Source organism: Electrona antarctica (genome assembly GCF_951216825.1).
Source record: "Electrona antarctica genome assembly, chromosome: 6".
Classification (NCBI taxonomy): domain Eukaryota; kingdom Metazoa; phylum Chordata; class Actinopteri; order Myctophiformes; family Myctophidae; genus Electrona; species Electrona antarctica.
Window position 1 is genome coordinate 56,727,307 of NC_136811.1, and position 24,545 is coordinate 56,751,851.

Here is a 24,545-nt window from a genome sequence, read left to right on the forward strand (position 1 = left end):
CAAGTGACTACTGGCCAATCACAGCGCGTCTTTTCTGGGACTTGCGTTACACACGCGGAAGCTTGACAAGCTTCGGCAATGTTTCGCAAGGAATCTTGCACACACGAACCAGAGCCGGAAGCGCCGTGCCGCCTACCCTGATATATATATATTGAGAGTCTAATCATGCATTAGACTCTCAACGCACACACCTCCTGGTATCGAATCCCGCTGCCGCCACCATTTTTCCAACAACCGCGGATTACTTTTTTTCTTTGGGCCGATAAAGTATAGTTTTACACCGCGACCGAGGCGCGCCGTCTCAAGCTAACCTGAGCCACGAGACACCCCCCCCCCCCCCCCCCCCCCCAGAGCGAGTTAAAGCACGAGAGTTGCGAAGTACGCTCGAGCCGAACTCAGCGCCGTCCGAGTTGCGCCCCTTATAGGCACAGAATAGTATAAATGCTCGTCCCCCAACCCTACTCGCGCGCGGTCCAAATGAACGCAGCGGAGCACTGCACTGACAGACGGGGTAAAACCACCACGCCATCGGGTTAGAACCTGACTCCGACAGATTGTGCCAGTATTGAGTTCACCAGTTCCCTCCTCCTGCCTGCATCTGGTCTCTCTCAAGCAGAAACCATGAACCCGGAAGCAGCGGGACAAAAACCTTGATATCTCCATAATAATTTCGAGTTGTAGTGTTAGGTTGAGTTTACATTTGCGCTGTACGTGGCACAGCTTAAATATGTCATCAGTCTCGCGTTGATCCCGCCTCTAGTTATAGGACGGTGGTTAGAGCGCTCTGCGAAACCGGTCAGGACGCCCCTCGGTCCCCCCCCCCCACGCCGTTCAGGACGCCCCTCGGCTGTGGAAGTTCAGGAAGCAGTTGTGGTGTCTGGAGATGCACAGGAACACGCAGCACTTGAGGCACATGACGCGGGACGTCCTCTCGCAGCCGCCGAAGCGACAGCGGCCCCCCGCCTCCCCCTCCCCCAGCTGCTCCGGCCAGTGTCCCGCCCCGTCGTAGCGCGTGGACGCGTCCGGCAGGGAGGAGGAGGAGGAGCCTGCCGTGTCAGGGGGCGGGCTCCGGTCCGACGGAGACTTCTGGTGGGCTTTCTGCCAAGGAGGAGGAGGAGGAGGGGGGGGGGGGGAGGTTATTATAGTTATAGTACCGTATTGCGCAGAATATAAGACTCATTTGTGGAATAAGAACATTGCATGTCAAACCGTCTAGTCTCCGATTATAATATGACCCCATTTATTAGGATATTTCCATTGGGAAAAAACAGTCTTATATTCAGCACAATAAAGAAAAGACTAAAAAAATATTTTTTTTGTTAAAGGAGAATTCCACTCATTTTCAACATTTTACTATGTCATTAATATAGCTTAGAGCTGTTGTGTGGAAATAATAAAAAAGTCCCCCCCATTCTGTGTTTCCTAGAACTGGAGGTCTGGAAAAAAACATTAACATGGTGAAACACATCTTGATGATGTCATCAAGATGTGTTTCACCATGTTAATGTTTTTTTCCAGACCTCCAGTTCTAGGAAACACAGAATGGGGGGGACTTTTTTATTATTTCCACACAACAGCTCTAAGCTATATTAATGACATAGTAAAATGTTGAAAATGAGTGGAATGCCCCTTTAACTCAACAAAATAAAGGAAAAAAGGAAAAGAACAACGATAACTAACTGGAACTGTATGGTGTGTTTACAAAACTAACTAAAACAAATAATAATCACTATTATGGTTCCATAAAACATGTATTCAGCTCTTTTGAATGCATTAATTGCATACACTATTCGGTGATATATTTTCTGCCTATTCGGGCCGAAACCGAATAGGCCGAAAATGCATTTTTAGCCATTTTCTACCGAATAATTTCTGCGGCCGAATATTCGGTGCATCACTACTGAATATTACTTTTTTAATAATAATAATCTTTTCTTGAGTTCTGATTACACAATACTTACTCTTGTCCTTTTCAATTCTGCACCTGACTTATTCGTCAGGTGCAGAATTGAAAAAGGGCCGAACACTAAACTAAAACTAAGCGTTAAAGGTATATTCAGTGATTTCACTTAATTCAAATATTACTTATTTTTTCTTATTTTTTGGATAATCCTCCCTACTATAAAGTGTGCTGACCATATAAGGAGTTCCTCCCTGTCCCCAGTGAGCCCCTGGGGTCAAAAAACCCTAGTTTCGGTTTGGGCTTTGGGTGGCAAAGCCTTCATCCAATCAGGATGAGAGGGGCCTTCCTCCAATCATGATCGAGTGGGGCGGGCCTTGGTGCACGTGCTGTTGGTCTGTTGTACTTCCCCCACTGTAGAGCGTGTATATGTGCACATCTTGTTACCGGGGCGGACCAGGTTTTTTCCAAATCACCCAAATCACTGAATGCTCCTTTAAAATAAAAACATAATAAAAACTAGCCAACCCGCTCTAAAAACTAACTAAAACTAACAAAATCAGTCAAAACTGAGTAAAACTAAACGATAAAGACAAATCCAAAACTATTCTAACCGTGGGGGGAGGGGGTCGCCGAGGGGTCACAGAGTCCTGGGGGTCGTGGGTGGAGTCCGTGGCGGTACCGCCCTCGCCACCGCTGCTGCTGCTGCTCTGGGAGAAGATGAGCGTCTTGGACACGTCCAGCCTGAACGCCATGAAGCTCAGAGGCTCAGAGACGCCACCGCCATGCTCCTGTCTGGAGAGGAGATATCCATCCAAGATCATTAGAGACATAGTTATAGGACGGTGGTTTTGGGAACAAATATTAATGAAAGCCTCTTCCTTAAAGAAGACGGTGATAAGCTATATATACTCTCAAATGTTCATTAAAACCCCAAACATAAGTAGTAAAACATTCTGGGCAGAGAGAGGATCTCTTTTTGGGTTCCAAATTGATGATACAAAGTGGAAAAGAATCTTGTTAAATGCAAAACAAATTACAAGCTCTAACAGAACTCATGCGACACAGTATAAGATCATTCACAGGTTACATGTAACTCCAGCTATACGCAGTAAATATGACCCAACATGTTCTGGACAGTGCTTCAAATGTAAAAATAATGCTGGTACATGTAGCCATTTGATGTGGTCATGCCGTCAAATTAAAACATTTTGGTTAAGTGTTCAAAGGGAGATATTGAAAGTGTTTGAGATTAGGATACAGTTAAACCCAGTGAACTTGGTACTGGGCTTAGACTCTGATTATGACTTAAGGTATAGATACATTTTCCGAATAGCCCTATATGTCGCACGGCTTACAATTCTACAAAAATGGTTAGATGAGGATCCCCCTGACATAAAACTGTGGTACGAAAAACTCATGTCGATACTGCCAATGGAGAGGTTATCATATGTATTAAGAGGCAATCTTACTGACTTTGTTAGAGACTGGTCACCTATTGCAAGATTTTTAAAAGAGGAATGGAAAAGAGTAATATGTATGGGTGTAACTGTATGAGAATAAGTTAAACAAGTATGAGTTCAACTGTATGATGGGAGTATACCTGACTGCCATTTTATTCTGTATTATTATTTGCTGGCATGTTGTTGATTCTGTCTTTTGTTTTGTTTTTGTTTTTTGTTCTATGTACGTCTGTGTAATGTAATGTATGTCAATAATTGAGAAAATCAAATAAAAACATTGAAAGAAAAAAAAAAAGAGAAGACGGTGGTTTTCAACCCGGGGACCACCAGTGGTCCTTGAAGCGGTTCCAGGTGGTCCTCAGGTAAATGAGGTGGTTTTCAACCCGGGGACCACCAGTGGTCCTTGAAGCGGTTCCAGGTGGTCCTCAGGTAAATGAGGTGGTTTTCAACCCGGGGACCACCAGTGGTCCTTGAAGCGGTTCCAGGTGGTCCTCAGGTAAATGAGGTGGTTTTCAACCCGGGGACCACCAGTGGTCCTTGAAGCGGTTCCAGGTGGTCCTCAGGTAAATGAGGTGGTTTTCAACCCGGGGACCACCAGTGGTCCTTGAAGCGGTTCCAGGTGGTCCTCAGGTAAATGAGGTGGTTTTCAACCCGGGGACCACCAGTGGTCCTTGAAGCGGTTCCAGGTGGTCCTCAGGTAAATGAGGTGGTTTTCAACCCGGGGACCACCAGTGGTCCTTGAAGCGGTTCCAGGTGGTCCTCAGGTAAATGAGGTGGTTTTCAACCCGGGGACCACCAGTGGTCCTTGAAGCGGTTCCAGGTGGTCCTCAGGTAAATGAGGTGGTTTTCAACCCGGGGACCACCAGTGGTCCTTGAAGCGGTTCCAGGTGGTCCTCAGGTAAATGAGGTGGTTTTCAACCCGGGGACCACCAGTGGTCCTTGAAGCGGTTCCAGGTGGTCCTCAGGTAAATGAGGTGGTTTTCAACCCGGGGACCACCAGTGGTCCTTGAAGCGGTTCCAGGTGGTCCTCAGGTAAATGAGGTGGTTTTCAACCCGGGGACCACCAGTGGTCCTTGAAGCGGTTCCAGGTGGTCCTCAGGTAAATGAGGTGGTTTTCAACCCGGGGACCACCAGTGGTCCTTGAAGCGGTTCCAGGTGGTCCTCAGGTAAATGATGAGTTGGTAAGATTTGCACACTTTTGCAGATCTACAAGCTCGTAGCATGGCACTCTAAGCTATAAAAGCTATGAGGCGACACAGATGAGGCAAGAAACTAATAAAAACTAGACTAAAATGTCAGGGAGAGATCTAGTAGAACTAAAATACATTGGGTGTTGCGCTCTGAAAATAGCAGAAGCTCACAACTTGTAGATCAGATATTTTCAGCACGTAACAAAGATCAGCCAGTACGACGCCGTCAAATATGTTTTTGTTTCTTGGCAAAATCAACTGTAGATTTAGCCGACTATAATCTCGTTATATGTAGTCGACTAAAACTAGACAAAAACATTTCAGATAAATAAAACATGACTGAAACTAAATTAGATTTTATTCAAAAGTCTATGACTAAAAACTAGGGAATCTGCGATATGGAAATTCATGGCCGATACCGATGTTTAAAAAAAAGATGTTTAAAGCCGTTAGGCAATACTGAAATATTTGTTTTATTTATTTTTACAGCTTGGTAGGCTGCAGATAACCAACACACCAACATAGCCAGCGCAAAATGTATGCTTATCAACAACAACAATAAATATCGGTTAATGTCAGCTTTATTTGGCAATAAGATACCGATATTGACCGATAACAGCAAGAAAAGCGGCCGATACGGATATGTGGCCGACATATCGGCGCATCCCTAATAAAAAAAATAAATTAACCCATTTTGGGCAGGAACCCCTTTTGGTGTTAGCATTATGTTATGCTTTAGCTATTGAAAAATAGCAGATCTATAAGCTCATAGCGCGCCACCGAGTGGCGCGCTACGAGCTTGTAGGTCTGCTATTTTTGAGAAATCGAACAACGACTGACACAGAAACATAGCTTTTTCAGAAAACTGTCAGGATTTAGAAGACATTTTTAGAATGTGATCTCAGGTCAAAATGGGTTAAAAAAAAATCAACAACTGCAAGTTCACCTGTATTGAAGCCAGGCGTTGACCAGGGCCAGATCCACCAGGTACCAGAGCAGGGCCTGAGGCCAGCAGCCTGGGGTCTGGGTGGAGGAGGAGGTGGTGGTGGGGGCGGCGCTGGCCGCCACAGGGATCCGGTACAGGCCCTGCAGCTCTCGGCTGAGGCGGGCCCAGCCCTGTGCGCGGTGGAAGTGCTGCACCAGCTGTGCCATGCTGCGGTGCCCGCTGCCCGCCGTGGACAGGACGAAGCCGCGCTGCGCCCGCCTCAGCACCAGCCTGCCGTCCGAGCTCACAAACTGGTCGCCCACGTGACCCCCGCCGCCGCCGCCGCCCTCCCGGGCCCCGCCGCCCACACGGCCCGCACAGTGCACACCGGACGCCTGGGAAGGAAGGCAAGAGGCAAAGACACGGTGGTGAAGCAGCTTTCTTTCTGTCAAAGAATTGGATCCTTCTCGCTAAACCCCGACCACCATATACACAGAGAGAGAGAGAGAGAGAGAGAGAGAGAGAGAGAGAGAGAGAGAGAGAGAGAGAGAGAGAGAGAGAGAGAGAGAGAGAGAGAGAGAGAGAGAGAGGAGAGATTTGTCCGATGCCAATCGATGTACAATTTAGGCATTTGGCAGACACTCTCTTAATCCAGAGCGATTTACAGTAAGCAAGAACAACACATCAAATAGGCTACATATTAAAAATCACACCCGTGTGAAGTGAGGGGTGCTCTCATCATCGTACATCATCAGGACGTAAAATAGACACTATGCCTATTTGCTCAGACACTATGACGTAACATTCTCCGTTCATTGTCAATGGAAATGTAATGTTTGTTCTCTGAAACAACATATTTTCAGATGGTCAGTGGCCAATTAATTACATATCATTTTGGGGGTCCTTGACATGACAATGTTTGAGAACCAGTCTCATATAGAATCATAGGTTCATTTTTATTTAGAAGACATTTTGTAGAATCTGTTGTCAGGTCTAAATTAAGACTAAAATAGCGGCCTCTAGCTAGCAGCAGTGATGTTTATTACTAGCATTATCATTACTAGACCTATACGAGCCCGTCGGCAACCGGCCTACTGGAGAACGATGCAACTTGGGAACATAATAATACCCGTTGTCAACTTGTCATAGCACCCGTTTTAACTATCTGTCTGTGTCCCTTTTGTGCCCATATTGTATATGGAGATCTCTGTGTCTGTCTGTCTGTCTGTCTGTCTGTCTGTGCCTGAAGAGTGCAAACTGACTGTGAAAAGTACTGGTTAAGGGAACTTAGGCTGATTAGGTCCACTGGCAGAGCCTGACCAGAGCCTTTTGTGGTGGTTCTGGAGAACCGTGGGTCCGACCGACTCGACACCGGGCACTGCACTCCCCGTGGGGGTGTGGAACGCGTGTGTCGAATGTGAAGTCGGTGGGGTAAACGGTTCTCGAGTTACGTGCATTACAACCGTACACGCACGCACGCACACAGAGACGTGGCGCGGAAGGATGATGGAAGGACCCGGATGTTGTGACTTGACTTGCGGGAAAATTGAAATCTGTGCCTATTGTGAGATTAACTATTGGGCTGTGAATTGTGTGAAAGTTGAATCTGTGGCAAGAAACTGTGAGAGATGGCGGAGGACACAGGAGGCGGACGAAAAGGGAGGAGGAAGGGAAGAAGGCAAAAGGTGGAGGACGAGGGGGGGTACAATCCCTCTCCCGGGGTGGTAACCAGGGCCTGGGTCAGTCCGGTGTACAACCCCTCCTCGAGCCCTCAGCCATCAAGGCCCAGCAGTTCGTATTACTGCCCGACTGTATCAACTGACGATGAGCTGGTAGTTGATACCGAGGTAGAGAAGGATTGCAGCCAGAGTGATGCGGAGAAAGTACCTGAGGAGAGTGACGAGGAAGAAGCTACGGAAAGGGCTCGGGAGGTGAACCAGAAGGAGCAAGACTCGAGACGACTTGAAAACAAACGGAGAAAAAATGACACGACCAGCCCAGAGAGTGACAACAGACGAGAGGAAGTATTGGTGGCTGGAATGAAGGCAGAGGGTTTGAAGAATGGGGTCTTTAGTGATCCACACGGGGTAGGCAAGAGCCTAGCAGGAAAAGTAGGAAGGGTACGCAAAATAAGGGTTACACGCAGTGGACTGACTGGTCATTACTAAGTGTGGAACAAAGCAGCAATTGGAAGAAATCCTGGCAATCACAGAGTTTGACGGCATCAGAGTGAAATGTTTCCGGCTAGGATCAAAACCGAGGAAAAGGGGAGTGATCAGCGCGGTGCCGCTGTCACTAGACAGTGAGGCGTTTCTTCACATCGAAGGTGTGTGTGAGGCTAGGAGGATGAAACGGAGTAGAGAGGGAAGGAAGGAGGACAGCAAGTCAGTCTGTCTGACATTCGAAGAAGAGTTGCCAGAAAGAGTCTGTGTAGACTACATAAGCTATAGAGTCAGACCGTTCGAGGTGGCACCACTACGCTGTTTTTGCTGCCAAGAGTATGGCCATGTAGCCGTAGTTTGCAGAGGGAAAAATAGATGCAAGACATGTGGGCAGATGAACTGTGATGGGAAATGTGATGAAGAGTAGGGGCGACCTCTTAAGTGTGTGAACTGTGAAGGAAAGCACCATACAGGAGCAGTGCAGTGCCCAAAAAGAGTGAGGGAAGTGGAGGTGAATAGGATGAGGAGGAAGGAAAATGGAATGTCATACGCGGATGCTGTTAAGAGACTGGTGGGGGAGGAATGTATGTCAGAGGAAAAAAAGGAGCCTGAGGAGGGAAGGAGTGGAGACCCAGAGGGCATGATGAACATGTACGTGGACAAAAAGAGATTCCTGGCTTTCATTGCCATGGTGGTGAACTGTGCTGTAGAGATAACGCGCAAATCAGAGAGAGTCAATATGGTGCTCGACGCAGCAAGGAGGTTCTTAAACGTGGAGGAAATAACTCCTGAAGAGCTGGACGTTACTCTGAGAGAGGGCTTTGCGCCAACTCAGCCAACAGGGGCTGAGAAATAGGATAGGATAATAGCACGGGGATAATTTGGGTGGGCACTATAAATAATCTGCACGGAGAACAACTATTATGAGGATATAATCCCGAACTGTGGAGGGCAGTAATACGCCTAGTCGCGTCTACACTGCCGGAAACTTAACACATTGAGAGCCCACGCAATACTGCCCAAAATCACTTTCACCTAAAAAATCCATTCACATTTTTTATAATTCAGCTGACTGTGGAGACACATGCTGGAACGTTTTACTTTGAAATGTTTTATAGTTTCTGAGTTATTTAATTTAAACGCCAAATGCATTCTCAATGGCGAAAACACAAACTTTGGCACCACGTGTTAAAAAAAAGTGTTTAGATTTTTCTGATTTTTTTTAATAAAAAAAAATTAAAAAAAAGTCCACAGACGTCTTGGGCTATGCACGTGCGGTAATACCCAGGACGTCCACAGACGTTTTGGGCACAAAATGTGTTTTAAAAGAAGAAGAAGAGACGTGGCGCATTCATAGTAGGATGGTGGTTTTACCAGCAGTCTCTCCAGCATGGCGGGCGTAGAGAGCTCCTGCTTGCACAGGAACGCCATGCAGTCCCTGGGCACCAGCCTCTCCACCGTGGCCTCCTTGTCCTCCCGACCCACGGTGAGCTCCAGCCGTCGGACCTGCCCTCCCGGTCCGACCAGCACCGTGGCCTGGAGACACAGCCTGCCGTCGTGGTCGTTGTGGCACGCCCTCCCCCCGGCCGCCAGCGGGACGCGGTACTGGTCCACGCCGTACTGTCCGTCCTTCCCCAGAGGCGGCAGACGCTTCCCCAACGCCGCCTGGAAGCGGCGCAGCAGCGAGCGGACCTTCCACAGGGGGTCCGGCTCGTTGACCTCGGCCTATAGGGGACGAGGAGAACCATGGGAAAATGACACGTCACCACAATCAGTTGTTGTTTTTGGCAGCAAATTTTGATTTTAGTTTTAGTTATAGTCTCTAGAATAGTTAATTTAGTTTTAGTCACATTTTAGTCGCCTGACATGTCTTAGTGTTAGTCACATTTTAGTCGAATAAATCAACTGTAGATTTAGTCGACTAAAATGTATTTTGGCGGGCCTTGATGCCGTCGTAATGACAGTTTTTACACTTGCTGAAAATAGCCGATCTACAAGCTCACAACGCGTCGCAGCGTGCAATCAAGTGTAAAACTAGAAAAAGTGCCCTTCTGGGCACAGGTCTCCACCAGGAGGATAGGAGTGTGAGTGTGATGTTTGGCAAAATGTTTAGGAGCAATATAAACGTGTGTGTGCGTGTGCGCGTGCGTACATGCGTGCGTGTGTGTGTGTGACGTGGCTTGGCCTGTTGTAGCGCCACCATGAGGCTGATTTGAAAACTGTCAAGTGGCATTTCTTCCAAAGCCTAGTGGGAATATGCATGCACAGTTTCACCACAATCGGACGCTGCGTTGAGTAGTTGTGGCGATTTGTACAAAACGGGTACAAAGCGGGCTACTCCTGAAAAGTTTAGAAGCCAATCGTAGCCAATGAGGGTGGATTATGAGAAATCAAACAAACCCGTCTTGATCACATGACTATGGAGAGCATGTGTACCGATTTGCGTGAAATTTGGATAAAATCTGAAGCCGTAATATTAGAAAATGTGTTTTACATATGTCGGCCTCCTGGTGGCGCTATAAAGAGCAGATGTGAAAATTTCCAGGCAAAGGTTTTTCCTTGGCCTCTAGGGAGTTGGCATACAAAGTTATCCACAGATCCGTGCAGTTAGAGGTAAAAACACTTTTCTGCCAGTTATAGCGCCACCATGAGGCTGAGTTGAAAATGTTCATGTGGCATTTCTTCCTCGGCCTAGTGGGAATGTGCGTGCACAATTTCACGGAAATCACACGATGTGTTCATGATTTGCAGCATTTTGTTTGAAACTGAGCACTCCTGCTTGCTTTGGAAGCCAATCTTAGCCAATCAGGATGGAGTCTGAGAAATCTGAAAGACCCGTTTCGTTGAATGGCTCTAGAGAGACTGTGTACCAATTTGCGTGATGTTTGGACAAAATCTGTAGGTGTACTGTCCAAAAACTTGTTTTGCACAAAGCGGCCTCCTGGTGGCGCTATAACAGGCCGTTCTGGAAATTTTGGGGCAGAGGTTTATCGTTGGCATCCAGGGAGTGTGTGTGCAAAATTTGGCATCGACCGAGTTAGCGGTGCCGGAGATTAGCTGATCACAGACGGACGGACGGACACACGGACACACGGACACACGGACGGAGTGCAAAACATACTCTCTCCCCATGCCTTCGGCCTGGTGGAGACAATGACTCATACTGGATCTCTTGACCACTAGTCCCTTCCTAACATTTTAGTCTAGTTTTTATTTGTTGACGAAATTGTCAGTATATTTAGTCTTGGTCTTGGTCACCATGGCTCAGTTTTCATTTATTTTCCATTTAATTTTCTTCAGTGAAAAAAGGTAGTCAACGAACATTTTTCGTCTTAGTTTTAGTCGACGACAATAGAGCGTCGCAGTCCCCCCCTCCCCCCCCCCCCCCGCGAGGGCACCGGAAGAGAATGCCCCATTCATTCTCCATGGACGTTTCAAAACTTATTTATTTACCACTCAAAAAGGGCAGTTTACAACATGGGAAAAAAGGGGGCGGGACTGCGACGCTCTAGTCTATAGTGGCAAAAAATAAATTGCGATCGACGGTATTATCCCGATAGTCAAAACATGCTTCACAGGTCTGTTTTATTGATATTTAAGTATAGAGGGGTTTAAGTGCTGCTGAATTTGCAGCTCAACAAAAGCTAATTCCAAGAGTACGACGGATCACAATTTCACGATGAAAATCTGCACGACACGAATCACGATTATCGCGAGTGGTTTTTTTTATCGCAATAAAACGATAATGACGACTGTGGTCCCATGGATCCCTACCGTAGTGCTGTCGCTCTGCTCGTCGCCTCTGACAGGGTCCAGGCCGCGGACGCCACCGTTACAGCGGCTGGACGCGGCTGGAGTTAGCGACGGTGCGTTGTTTGGGGTTCTGGACGGTGCGTTGTTCGGGAGCCTGAGCGGTGCGTCGTTCAGGGGTCTGGACGGTGCGTCCCCAGGGGGTCTGGACGGTGTGTTGTTCGGGGGTCTGGACGATGCGTCCCCAGGGGGTCTGGACCCTGCGTTGTTTGGGGGTCTGGACACTGCGTTGTTCAGGGGTCTGGACGGTGCGTCCCAAGGGGGTCTGGGCGGTGCGTCCCCCGGGGGTCTGGGCGGTGCGTCCCCAGTGGGTCTGGGCGGTGCGTCCCCAGGGGGTCTGGGCGGTGCGTCCCCAGGGGGTCTGGACTCTGCAGCCCCCGGGGGTCTGGACGCCAGCCTCAACTTGTGAGACAGCTGCAGGAACCTGGACAGTGGCATGGCGTCGGCGATGAGCGCCACCCTGGTGAAGTCCTGCCAGTACAGCTTCAGACTGGGAAACTGCAACACAAGGAACACAACACACCATGATGCAAATACACTAAGGGACAGGTCCAAGGAACACAACACACCATGAGGCAAACACACTAAGGGAAAGGTCCAAGGAACACAACACACCATGAGGCAAACACACTAAGGGACAGGTCCAAGGAACACAACACACCATGAGGCAAACACACTAAGGGAAAGGTCCAAGGAACACAACACACCATGAGGCAAACACACTAAGGGAAAGGTCCAAGGAACACAACACACCATGAGGCAAATACAGTAAGGGACAGGTCCAAGGAACACACCATGAGGCAAACACACTAAGGGACAGGTCCAAGGAACACAACACACCATGAAGCAAACACACTAAGGGAAAGGTCCATGTTTAGGTCCTGGAGGAACACAGGGGAGGGTTATGCCTTTCAAATCTCATCTCAGTCCAAGGGAAGATCAGCTAATTTTAAACTTTGAGTCCAATGGAGGGTAATACACATTTTAATTCGTAAAATAGTCAATGAGACGATGACGGTCGTTAACAAGCCATCCACACACTGCGAGTGTGAAGGACTCAGCCAAATCTCCCTCAGAGAGAGAGAGAGAGACATAGAGAGAGAGAGAGAGAGAGAGAGAGAGAGAGAGAGAGAGAGAGAGAGAGAGAGAGAGAGACAGAGAGAGAGAGAGACAGAGAGAGAGAGAGACATAGAGAGAGAGAGAGACATAGAGAGAGAGAGAGAGAGAGGAGAGAGAGAGAGAGAGAGAGAGAGAGAGAGAGAGAGAGAGAGAGAGAGAGAGAGAGAGGAGAGAGAGATACATAGAGAGAGAGAGAGAAGAGAGAGAGAGTAGAGAGAGAGAGTCTATTTAGCGTCTCAATGATGGTGATTGACACCCCTTGGGAGGGTTCATCTCTATTCTTTTATCACTTGTGGAAGGTCATTGTTTTTGTTTTTTTTACCTAGTCAGATGAAGGCATTTTATGTCCCTAAAACATTTAGAGCTGGTGTAAGTAATAGTTCTTTGTTACAAAAAAGTGTTAATAGATAACTTTCTGCTACAGACTAGAGCATGGGGTTCAACCGGTGGTCCCTGGCCAAGCATTCAGACTAGAGCATGGGGTTCAACCGGTGGTCCCTGGCCAAGCATTCAGACTAGAGCATGGGGTTCAACCGGTGGTCCCTGGCCAAGCATTCAGACTAGAGCATGGGGTTCAACCGGTGGTCCCTGGCCAAGCATTCAGACTAGAGCATGGGGTTCAACCGGTGGTCCCTGGCCAAGCATTCAGACTAGAGCATGGGGTTCAACCGGTGGTCCCTGGCCAAGCATTCAGACTAGAGCATGGGGTTCAACCGGTGGTCCCTGGCCAAGCATTCAGACTAGAGCATGGGGTTCAACCGGTGGTCCCTGGCCAAGCATTCAGACTAGAGCATGGGTTTCAACCGGTGGTCCCTGGCCAAGCATTCAGACTAGAGCATGGGGTTCAACCGGTGGTCCCTGGCCAAGCATTCAGACTAGAGCATGGGTTTCAACCGGTGGTCCCTGGCCAAGCATTCCCAAAATCTGTACTTTTTTAACTGTACTTTTACTGTGGCTGTGTTGTGTATGTATCCAATACAAATGTTGTGCTTCTTGTATGTATCCAATACAAATGTTGTGCTTCTTGTATGTATCCAATACAAATGTTGTGCTTCTTGCCAAATTATATCCCTGCTCTTTACTGGTAATACAATGCTTAGATTATTGTTTTTGTCCATCTCATGAATGTAGACTGTGATAGTGTGATTTTGTGAGTAACAAGGAAGAACTTAAACTAGTCTAATCTACGATGGACCCACCTGACACAATAGTGGTGGGGGTCCCACAGGATGCTCTTAGCAGATCTACAAGCTCACAACCCTATGTACAACACAACGGTTTCATGTTCTAACAACTTGATACATTGTTTTTGTATTGTCGCTGTTAAATAAATAATAATAACAAAAATAAAATAATAAAAAATAAACTAAACTAAACTATGAGCTAAATGATGTCACAGCGCGGGTGAACACAGACCTTCAGGGTTCCCATGGCGATGTGGATGCCCACATACTGTGCCACCTCTCTGGCGGTGGTGGGCTGACTGGGCAGCTTGGACAGGCCGTTGGTGCTCTGGGCGATCTCCACCCAGGCGTCCCGACCAAAATACCCAGAGAAGTACTCCATGGGCTCTCTGGAACGGGACAGGCTTTCTGACGGAGACACGCTGGAGGAGACAGAATGAAAGAGTTAAGTGTATAACTCTAATCTGATAGCACCACGCACTACAGGATAATCTGATAGCACCACGCACTACAGGATAATCTGATAGCACCACGCACTACAGGATAATCTGATAGCACCACGCACTACAGGATAATCTGATAGCACCACGCACTACAGGATAATCTGATAGCACCACGCACTACAGGATAATCTGATAGCACCACGCACTACAGGATAATCTGATAGCACCACACACTACAGGATAATCTGATAGCACCACGCACTACAGGATAATCTGATAGCACCACACACTACAGGATAATCTGATAGCACCACGCACTACAGGATAATCGGAGCGGGGAAGAGCAAATATCAAACATTCTTGATGTTGATCGGGCCGATCCCGATCGCGCTTTGAGCGGTCGGGCACCCCCCGAGCGTACAAAATGCCCGATTATCGGCTAGTGTAAGGCCACCTTTAGCAAAAAGGAGAAGCAAATATATAGGCTCCAAAGAAATGTGATCTTTATTTGACCCAGATGCTGGAATATAATACATTGAAATTAAAAAATAAGGCAACAGATAGACGATATTATGTGGGGTGCACTGAAGCTCGAAGCACCTCCGAGGGCCCCTGGGCACTGAAGCTCGAAGCCACCCCCCCCTGCATATGCATGTGTAGACCCGTGCGGTTTTCTGCATTTTTTTGACATTTTTATGTGGTTATTTTGGACTATTCCCGGCCGCTTCCCCCGCCCCAGAGTGACAGAATATCAGGAAAGCTTGCCTCCTCTCGAGATACACACACGCCCCCAGAGCCCATACGTCTATGTTGTCGTGTACCTGCGTGTCTCCAGAGGGCTGGCGCTGTGGTTGTCGTGGTGATACGAGGCCATGGTCCGTGCCTCGGCGTCAGGCGGATGGTCCGAAAGATCGCACACATCACCGTCCTCCTCGTCAGAACTCTGCAGGAGGAAGTCACGCAGCTGTGCAGTGCTCTGCCACTCGGCATCCGTCTCCTCCCCTACAAGAACAATATGAAGACATTATTACATCCGTCTCCTCTCCTACAAGAACAATATGAAGACATTATTACATCTGTCTCCTCCCCTACAAGAACAATATGAAGACATTACATCTGTCTCCTCTCCTACAAGAACAATATGAAGACATTACATCTGTCTCCTCTCCTACAAGAACAATATGAAGACATTATTACATCTGTCTCCTCTCCTACAAGAACAATATGAAGACATTACATCCGTCTCCTCCCCTACAAGAACAATATGAAGACATTATTACATCTGTCTCCTCTCCTACAAGAACAATATGAAGACATTACATCTGTCTCCTCTCCTACAAGAACAACATGAAGACATTATTACATCTGTCTCCTCTCCTACAAGAACAATATGAAGACATTATTACATCTGTCTCCTCTCCTACAAGAACAATATGAAGACATTACATCCGTCTCCTCCCCTACAAGAACAATATGAAGACATTATTACATCCGTCTCCTCTCCTACAAGAACAATATGAAGACATTATTACATCTATATCCTCCCCTACAACCACAATAGAGCGTTGCAGTCCCGCCCCCTTTCATGACGACACCAGGCCCAGGAAATAGTTCCCATGCATTTTTCCCATAGACATTTCAAAAAGTATTTATTTAAAGACCTTATAAGCATCGTACAAAGCCAACTGGAGTCGTGACAAATCATGACAACAAACACAATATTTTGGACCAAACAAATAATTACAAAGAAGAAAAACAACAAAAAAAAGTGTTGTAAACTGCCGTTTTTTTCTTCTTTCTAATTATTTGTTCGGCCCAAAACATTGTGTTTATTGTCATGATGTGTCACAACTCCAGTTGTCTTTGTCCGCGGCGTAAAGGTCTTGAAATAAATACTGTTTGAAAAGTCTATGAGGAAAATGAACAGGGAATTCTTTTCCGGGTCTCTCGAGGGGGCGGGACTGCGACACTCTATATGAAGACATTATTATTCCTAACCTTATTTAATTAACCTTGAATCCTCGGAACTGTCTGTGTTATAATGTACCTTCGTCCATGTTTTCATAATCGTTGAAGTGTCCGCCGTCGAGCCCGGACTCCTCGCTCTCTTCAACCTCTGGACTGCAGTCATCTGAAGCAGAACAACAAAGTACAGTCATTCTGTATGCATTTTTACACGTTTTATAATTGTTTTTTTCTATCTTTCTCTCAGTAATAAATGTAACTGGCTGTCTAACCGTGTGGGTTTGTCTGCTCCAAGTCTCTCGAGTCTAGTCGGGACTTGTGTTGCGATCACAACAGCAGCGACTAAACTATGGCCTTTGTCCAATGGAAGCCAGTCCAATGACGAACTAGCCTCGGAAACCCAGACGTTTTTATTTCCATGGAGGAAAAAAATAGTCTGGGTCCGAGTCCACTTCAATTCGGCATATAGTAGCGCAAACGTCGATCACTCTCTGCTGATTTCTGATCGTCTGCACCTTTGTTAAATTGACGCACACACACACACACACACTCCTCTCTCTCTATTGTCGCTCTAATTAATTAGCCTCATGTTGCGCAGCTGCGTCTAGATTCTCCCGGCGGATCCTGCCTCTGCCATAGAAAGCATAGGTGGACCCCAGGCTAGTGACGAACTGACGCTTGTTGCATGTAACTTTTGACGTTGACGACAACAACAACAACAACAACTTACTAATGTCATCATCGGCTGCAGAGTGGCGATCGGCGCGGCGCGGGGAGCTGCCGCCAGTGGGCGTGGCCTCCAGCAGCACCTCCCTCTCCTCCTCCTTGACCGGGTAGAAGATGCACTGTCTGCTGCCCTGCAGGTCCACCGTCGAACTGTAGGGGTCGCTGTTGCCCAGGTCCACCGACGAACTGTAGGGGTCGCTGTTGTCCCCCAGGTCCACCGAGCTGGAGTAGGCTTCGCTGTTGCAGAGGTCGGTGCGGGCCGCGTTCTCCACCGGAGCAGCGCTGGAGGGGTCACTCTCTGCTCCTGGAGGAACTAATGCTGAGGAATTCCGAATCGGTCAATAGTTGTTCTAAACTCTTCACACTTTCCTGATCGCTCCGGTTGATACCTGGTTAATACCTATACTGGAGATTTCTGGAGTTTGGCATAGATCAGGGGTGGGCAACTATGACGATGGCCAATATATTTCCACACTCACTCCAGAGGGAAAGTGCATATTACTTTCGTAGCAAATAAGCTCAAAACGCGTCGCAATGCGATGCGTTTTGAGCTTGTAGATCAGCTATTTTTGCTATATTTGAATTGAAAACCTGAATAATTCTTTGCTATTGTTTAATTGGTATCCAGAAAAGTAACCTTTTTATTGAATTTCAAATGCACTTTATGAACTGTTAACATAAGTACATTGGATGTAATACTAGTCACTAAGTACTAGTCATTTAATACTAGTCATTAAGTACTAGTAATTTAATACTAGTCATTAAGTACTAGTCATTTAATACTAGTCATTAAGTACTAGTCATTTTAATACTAGTCATGAAGTAATTAAAGCGGGTTTGCAGTTGTAACAGCTGAAATCAATACTATATCAGTATTCTGATATTAACATGCGGGCCGCATTAACCCATTTTGGGCGGGAACCCCTTTTGTTGTTAGCATTATGTTATGCTTTAACTATTGAAAAATAGCAGATCTACAAGCTCATAGCGCGCCACCGACTGGCGCGCTACGAGCTTGTAGGTCTGCTATTTAAAAAAAAATCGAAGAACGACTGACATAGAAACATAGCTTTTTCAGAAAAGTGACATTTTTAGAATCTGATCTCAGGTCAAAATGGGTTAAGTGAAGGTGGGGGCCGCATGTGGCCCCCGGGCCGCCAGTTGCCCACCCCTGGCATAGATTGTGTTCATGCGTGTGTGGTGGTGTGGTGGTGGTGGTGGTGGTTACCTGCAGCAGAGCAGTCCTCTGCTCTCCACTGGGTGTGTCTCCCAGGAGGAGCCTGCCTGGGGAGAGCCCCGAACTGAGCCTGCTGCGAGGGCGGAGGAGGAGGAGGAGGATGGATCATCTCCTGCTTCACCAGAACACTCCGGACATGCTGGGAGCTCTGCTCCATCTTCATCTTCATCACCTGGCCTTCCTCGTCTTCAGGGTCCGTGTCCTGGGATGGGAACAACACAGCGGTCAGTTAGCGTCACAGTCCGATCCACCCTGATAGCCGACACAGCGGTCAGTTAGCGTCACAGTCTGATCCACCCTGATAGCCGACACAGCGGTCAGTTAGCGTCACAGTCCGATATCCACCCTGATAGCCGACACAGCGGTCAGTTAGCGTCACAGTCCGATATCCACCCTGATAGCCGACAGCGGTCAGTTAGCGTCACAGTCCGATCCACCCTAATAGCCAGTCCGATCCACCCTGATAGCCGACACAGTGGTCAGTTAGCGTCACAGTCCGATATCCACCCTGATAGCCGACACAGCGGTCAGTTAGCGTCACAGTCCGATATCCACCCTGATAGCCGACAGCGGTCAGTTAGCGTCACAGTCCGATATCCACCCTGATAGCCGACACAGCGGTCAGTTAGCGTCACAGTCCGATATCCACCCTGATAGCCGACAGCGGTCAGTTAGCGTCACAGTCCGATATCCACCCTGATAGCCGACAGTGGTCAGTTAGCGTCACAGTCCGGTATCCACCCTGATAGCCGACAGTGGTCAGTTAGCGTCACAGTCCGATCCACCCTGATAGCCGACAGTGGTCAGTTAGCGTCACAGTCCGATCCACCCTGATAGCCGACAGCGGTCAGTTAGCGTCACAGTCCGATATCCACCCTGATAGCCGACACAGCGGTCAGTTAGCGTCACAGTCCGATATCCACCCTGATAGCCGACAGCGGTCAGTTAGCGTCACAGTCCGATATCCACCCTGATAGCCGACAGTGGTCAGTTAGCGTCACAGTCCGGTATCCACCCTGATAGCCGACAGTGGTCAGTTAGCGTCACAGTCCGATCCACCCTGATAGCCGACACAGCGGTCAGTTAGCGTCACAGTCCGATATCCACCCTGATAGCCGACAGCGGTCAGTTAGCGTCACAGTCCGATATCCACCCTGATAGCCGACACAGCGGTCAGTTAGCGTCACAGTCCGATATCCACCCTGATAGCCGACAGCGGTCAGTTAGCGTCACAGTCCGATCCACCCTGATAGCCGACACAGCGGTCAGTTAGCGTCACAGTCCGATATCCACCTGATAGCCGACAGCGGTCAGTTAGCGTCACAGTCCGATATCCACCCTGATAGTCAGGGCCCCAAATAATGCCAAAAAGGTGATGCCTGATGGCATTCTTGAGGAAAGTTAGTTAATGTGTTGTTTCTATATGATTCTGATGTGTTGTTTCTATATGATTCTGATGTGTTGTTTCTATATGATTCTGAAGTGCTGAATCCATTGAATGTGTTGTTTCTATATGATTCTGAAGTGCTGAATCCATTTAATGTGTTGTTTCTATATGATTCTGAAGTGCTGAATCCATTTAATGTGTTGTTTCTATATGATTCTGAAGTGCTGAATCCATAATGTGTTGTTTCTATATGATTCTGAAGTGCTGAATCCATTTAATGTGTTGTTTCTATATGATTCTGAAGTGCTGAATCAATTTAATGTGTTGTTTCTATATGATTCTGAAGTGCTGAATCCATAATGTGTTGTTTCTATATGATTCTGAAGTGCTGAATCCATTTAATGTGTTGTTTCTATATGATTCTGAAGTGCTGAATCCATTGAATGTGTTGTTTCTATATGATTCTGAAGTGCTGAATCCATTTAATGTGTTGTTTCTATATGATTCTGATGTGCTGAATCCATTTAATGTGTTGTTTCTATATGATTCTGATGTGCTGAATCCATTTAATGTGTTGTTTCTATATGATTCTGATGTGCTGAATCCATTTAATGTGTTGTTTCTATATGATTCTGATGTGCTGAATCCATTTAATGTGTTGTTTCTATATGATTCTGAAGTGCTGAATCCATTTAATGTGTTGTTTCTATATGATTCTGAAGTGCTGAATCCATTTAATGTGTTGTTTCTATATGATTCTGATGTGCTGAATCCATTTAATGTTGTTTCTATATGATTCTGAAGTGCTGAATCCATTTAATGTGTTGTTTCTATATGATTCTGAATGATGTGCTGAATCCATTTAATGTGTTGTTTCTATATGATTCTGATGTGCTGAATCCATTTAATGTGTTGTTTCTATATGATTCTGAAGTGCTGAATCCATTTAATGTGTTGTTTCTATATGATTCTGAAGTGCTGAATCCATTTAATGTGTTGTTTCTATATGATTCTGAAGTGCTGAATCCATTTAATGTGTTGTTTCTATATGATTCTGAAGTGCTGAATCCATTTAATGTGTTGTTTCTATATGATTCTGAAGTGCTGAATCCATTTAATGTGTTGTTTCTATATGATTCTGAAGTGCTGAATCCATTTAATGTGTTGTTTCTATATGATTCTGAAGTGCTGAATCCATTTAATGTGTTGTTTCTATATGATTCTGAAGTGCTGAATCCATTTAATGTGTTGTTTCTATATGATTCTGAAGTGCTGAATCCATTTAATGTGTTGTTTCTATATGATTCTGAAGTGCTGAATCCATTTAATGTGTTGTTTCTATATGATTCTGAAGTGCTGAATCCATTTAATGTGTTGTTTCTATATGATTCTGAAGTGCTGAATCCATTTAATGTGTTGTTTCTATATGATTCTGAAGTGCTGAATCCATTTAATGTGTTGTTTCTATATGATTCTGAAGTGCTGAATCCATTTAATGTGTTGTTTCTATATGATTCTGAAGTGCTGAATCCATTTAATGTGTTGTTTCTATATGATTCTGAAGTGCTGAATCCATTTAATGTGTTGTTTCTATATGATTCTGAAGTGCTGAATCCATTTAATGTGTTGTTTCTATATGATTCTGAAGTGCTGAATCCATTTAATGTGTTGTTTCTATATGATTCTGAAGTGCTGAATCCATTTAATGTGTTGTTTCTATATGATTCTGAAGTGCTGAATCCATTTAATGTGTTGTTTCTATATGATTCTGAAGTGCTGAATCCATTTAATGTGTTGTTTCTATATGATTCTGAAGTGCTGAATCCATTTAATGTGTTGTTTCTATATGATTCTGAAGTGCTGAATCCATTTAATGTGTTGTTTCTATATGATTCTGAAGTGCTGAATCCATTTAATGTGTTGTTTCTATATGATTCTGAAGTGCTGAATCCATTTAATGTGTTGTTTCTATATGATTCTGAAGTGCTGAATCCATTTAATGTGTTGTTTCTATATGATTCTGAAGTGCTGAATCCATTTAATGTGTTGTTTCTATATGATTCTGAAGTGCTGAATCCATTTAATGTGTTGTTTCTATATGATTCTGAAGTGCTGAATCCATTTAATGTGTTGTTTCTATATGATTCTGAAGTGCTGAATCCATTTAATGTGTTGTTTCTATATGATTCTGAAGTGCTGAATCCATTTAATGTGTTGTTTCTATATGATTCTGAAGTGCTGAATCCATTTAATGTGTTGTTTCTATATGATTCTGAAGTGCTGAATCCATTTAATGTGTTGTTTCTATATGATTCTGAAGTGCTGAATCCATTTAATGTGTTGTTTCTATATGATTCTGAAGTGCTGAATCCATTTAATGTGTTGTTTCTATATGATTCTGAAGTGCTGAATCCATTGAATGTGTTGTTTCTATATGATTCTGAAGTGCTGAATCCATTGAATGTGTTGTTTCTATATGATTCTGAAGTGCTGAATCCATTTAATGTGTTGTTTCTATATGATTCTGAAGTGCTGAATCCATTTAATGTGTTGTTTCTATATGATTCTGAAGTGCTGAATCCATTTAATGTGTTGTTTCTATATGATTCTGAAGTGCTGAATCCATTTAATGTGTTGTTTCTATATGATTCTGAAGTGCTGAATCCATTTAATGTGTTGTTTCTATATGATTCTGAAGTGCTGAATCCATTTAATGTGTTGTTTCTATATGATTCTGATGTGCTGAATCCATTTAATGTGTTGTTTCTATATGATTCTGAAGTGCTGAATCCATTTAATGTGTTGTTTCTATATGATTCTGAAGTGCTGAATCCATTTAATGTGTTGTTTCTATATGATTCTGAAGTGCTGAATCCATTTAATGTGTTGTTTCTATATGATTCTGAAGTGCTGAATCCATTTAATGTGTTGTTTCTATATGATTCTGAAGTGCTGAATCCATTTAATGTGTTGTTTCTATATGATTCTGAAGTGCTGAATCCATTTAATGTGTTGTTTCTATATGATTCTGAAGTGCTGAATCCATTTAATGTGTTGTTTCTATATGATTCTGAAGTGCTGAATCCATTTAATGTGTTGTTTCTATATGATTCTGAAGTGCTGAATCCATTTAATGTGTTGTTTCTATATGATTCTGAAGTGCTGAATCCATTTAATGTGTTTCTATATGATTCTGAAGTGCTGAATCCATTTAATGTGTTGTTTCTATATGATTCTGAAGTGCTGAATCCATTTAATGTGTTGTTTCTATATGATTCTGAAGTGCTGAATCCATTTAATGTGTTGTTTCTATATGATTCTGAAGTGCTGAATCCATTTAATGTGTTGTTTCTATATGATTCTGAAGTGCTGAATCCATTTAATGTGTTGTTTCTATATGATTCTGAAGTGCTGAATCCATTTAATGTGTTGTTTCTATATGATTCTGAAGTGCTGAATCCATTTAATGTGTTGTTTCTATATGATTCTGAAGTGCTGAATCCATTTAATGTGTTGTTTCTATATGATTCTGAAGTGCTGAATCCATTTAATGTGTTGTTTCTATATGATTCTGAAGTGCTGAATCCATTTAATGTGTTGTTTCTATATGATTCTGAAGTGCTGAATCCATTTAATGTGTTGTTTCTATATGATTCTGAAGTGCTGAATCCATTTAATGTGTTGTTTCTATATGATTCTGAAGTGCTGAATCCATTTAATGTGTTGTTTCTATATGATTCTGAAGTGCTGAATCCATTTAATGTGTTGTTTCTATATGATTCTGAAGTGCTGAATCCATTTAATGTGTTGTTTCTATATGATTCTGAAGTGCTGAATCCATTTAATGTGTTGTTTCTATATGATTCTGAAGTGCTGAATCCATTTAATGTGTTGTTTCTATATGATTCTGAAGTGCTGAATCCATTTAATGTGTTGTTTCTATATGATTCTGATGTGCTGAATCCATTTAATGTGTTGTTTCTATATGATTCTGATGTGCTGAATCCATTTAATGTGTTGTTTCTATATGATTCTGAAGTGCTGAATCCATTTAATGTGTTGTTTCTATATGATTCTGAAGTGCTGAATCCATTTAATGTGTTGTTTCTATATGATTCTGAAGTGCTGAATCCATTTAATGTGTTGTTTCTATATGATTCTGAAGTGCTGAATCCATTTAATGTGTTTCTATATGATTCTGAAGTGCTGAATCCATTTAATGTGTTGTTTCTATATGATTCTGAAGTGCTGAATCCATTTAATGTGTTGTTTCTATATGATTCTGAAGTGCTGAATCCATTTAATGTGTTGTTTCTATATGATTCTGAAGTGCTGAATCCATTTAATGTGTTGTTTCTATATGATTCTGAAGTGCTGAATCCATTTAATGTGTTGTTTCTATATGATTCTGAAGTGCTGAATCCATTTAATGTGTTGTTTCTATATGATTCTGAAGCTGAATCCATTTCCGCCGTATGCCGAGTGATACGACACACCGTTTAGTCAGAAATTGAGTAATTAGCATAATAAATAAATGGAAATGGCTATTATTCTGACAAATAATTATACATAATGTGTTGTTTCTATATGATTTGTATGTGCTGAATCCATTTCTGCTGTATGCTGAATGCTACGACTCAACGTTTTGTCAGAAATTGAGTAATTTGCATTTAGTATTTAGCGTTTTTTTTAAAGTTCAATATATCCCAAATAAGAATCCACTGCATGCCGGTGAAATAAAGGTCCCAGTTTTTGGATTGGTTATCGATTCAGCCAATCAGAGGAGGAGGTTATTGGTTATTGATTCAGCCAATCAACACACAGGAGGAGGTTGACAGAACTGAAACCAGAGCTCCTCCAAAACAACAGGTTTGGCGATCTGTTGGGAATTGATTACATGAAACCGGCACCTGCACACCTGCAGTCTCAATGTTTGTAAACAAGAAACTCATCTAGCGCTCCAGAGACCCATCTATGGGGCGCCCGCTGGCCTAGTGGTCCAGAGACCCATCTATGGGGCGCCCGCTGGCCTAG

At 44.7% G+C, this 24,545-nt stretch overlaps 1 protein-coding gene across 1 annotated transcript in view; it reads right to left on the reverse strand.

The window, feature by feature from the left end:
- Positions 1-370: 370 nt before the first annotated feature.
- znf576.1 (zinc finger protein 576, tandem duplicate 1) overlaps positions 371-24,545 on the reverse strand; it is a 58,741-nt gene continuing 34,566 nt past the window's right edge. The window contains exons 14-23 of the mRNA XM_079503872.1: positions 18,116-18,326; positions 16,892-17,206; positions 16,244-16,327; positions 15,018-15,198; positions 13,986-14,175; positions 11,415-11,948; positions 9,015-9,365; positions 5,500-5,873; positions 2,515-2,695; positions 371-1,098 (exon numbers count right to left, since the gene is read on the reverse strand). Coding sequence (XP_079359998.1) covers positions 832-1,098; positions 2,515-2,695; positions 5,500-5,873; positions 9,015-9,365; positions 11,415-11,948; positions 13,986-14,175; positions 15,018-15,198; positions 16,244-16,327; positions 16,892-17,206; positions 18,116-18,326 — 2,688 coding nt within the window. The 3' untranslated portion in view covers positions 371-831. The remainder of the gene's footprint in view (positions 1,099-2,514; positions 2,696-5,499; positions 5,874-9,014; positions 9,366-11,414; positions 11,949-13,985; positions 14,176-15,017; positions 15,199-16,243; positions 16,328-16,891; positions 17,207-18,115; positions 18,327-24,545) is intronic.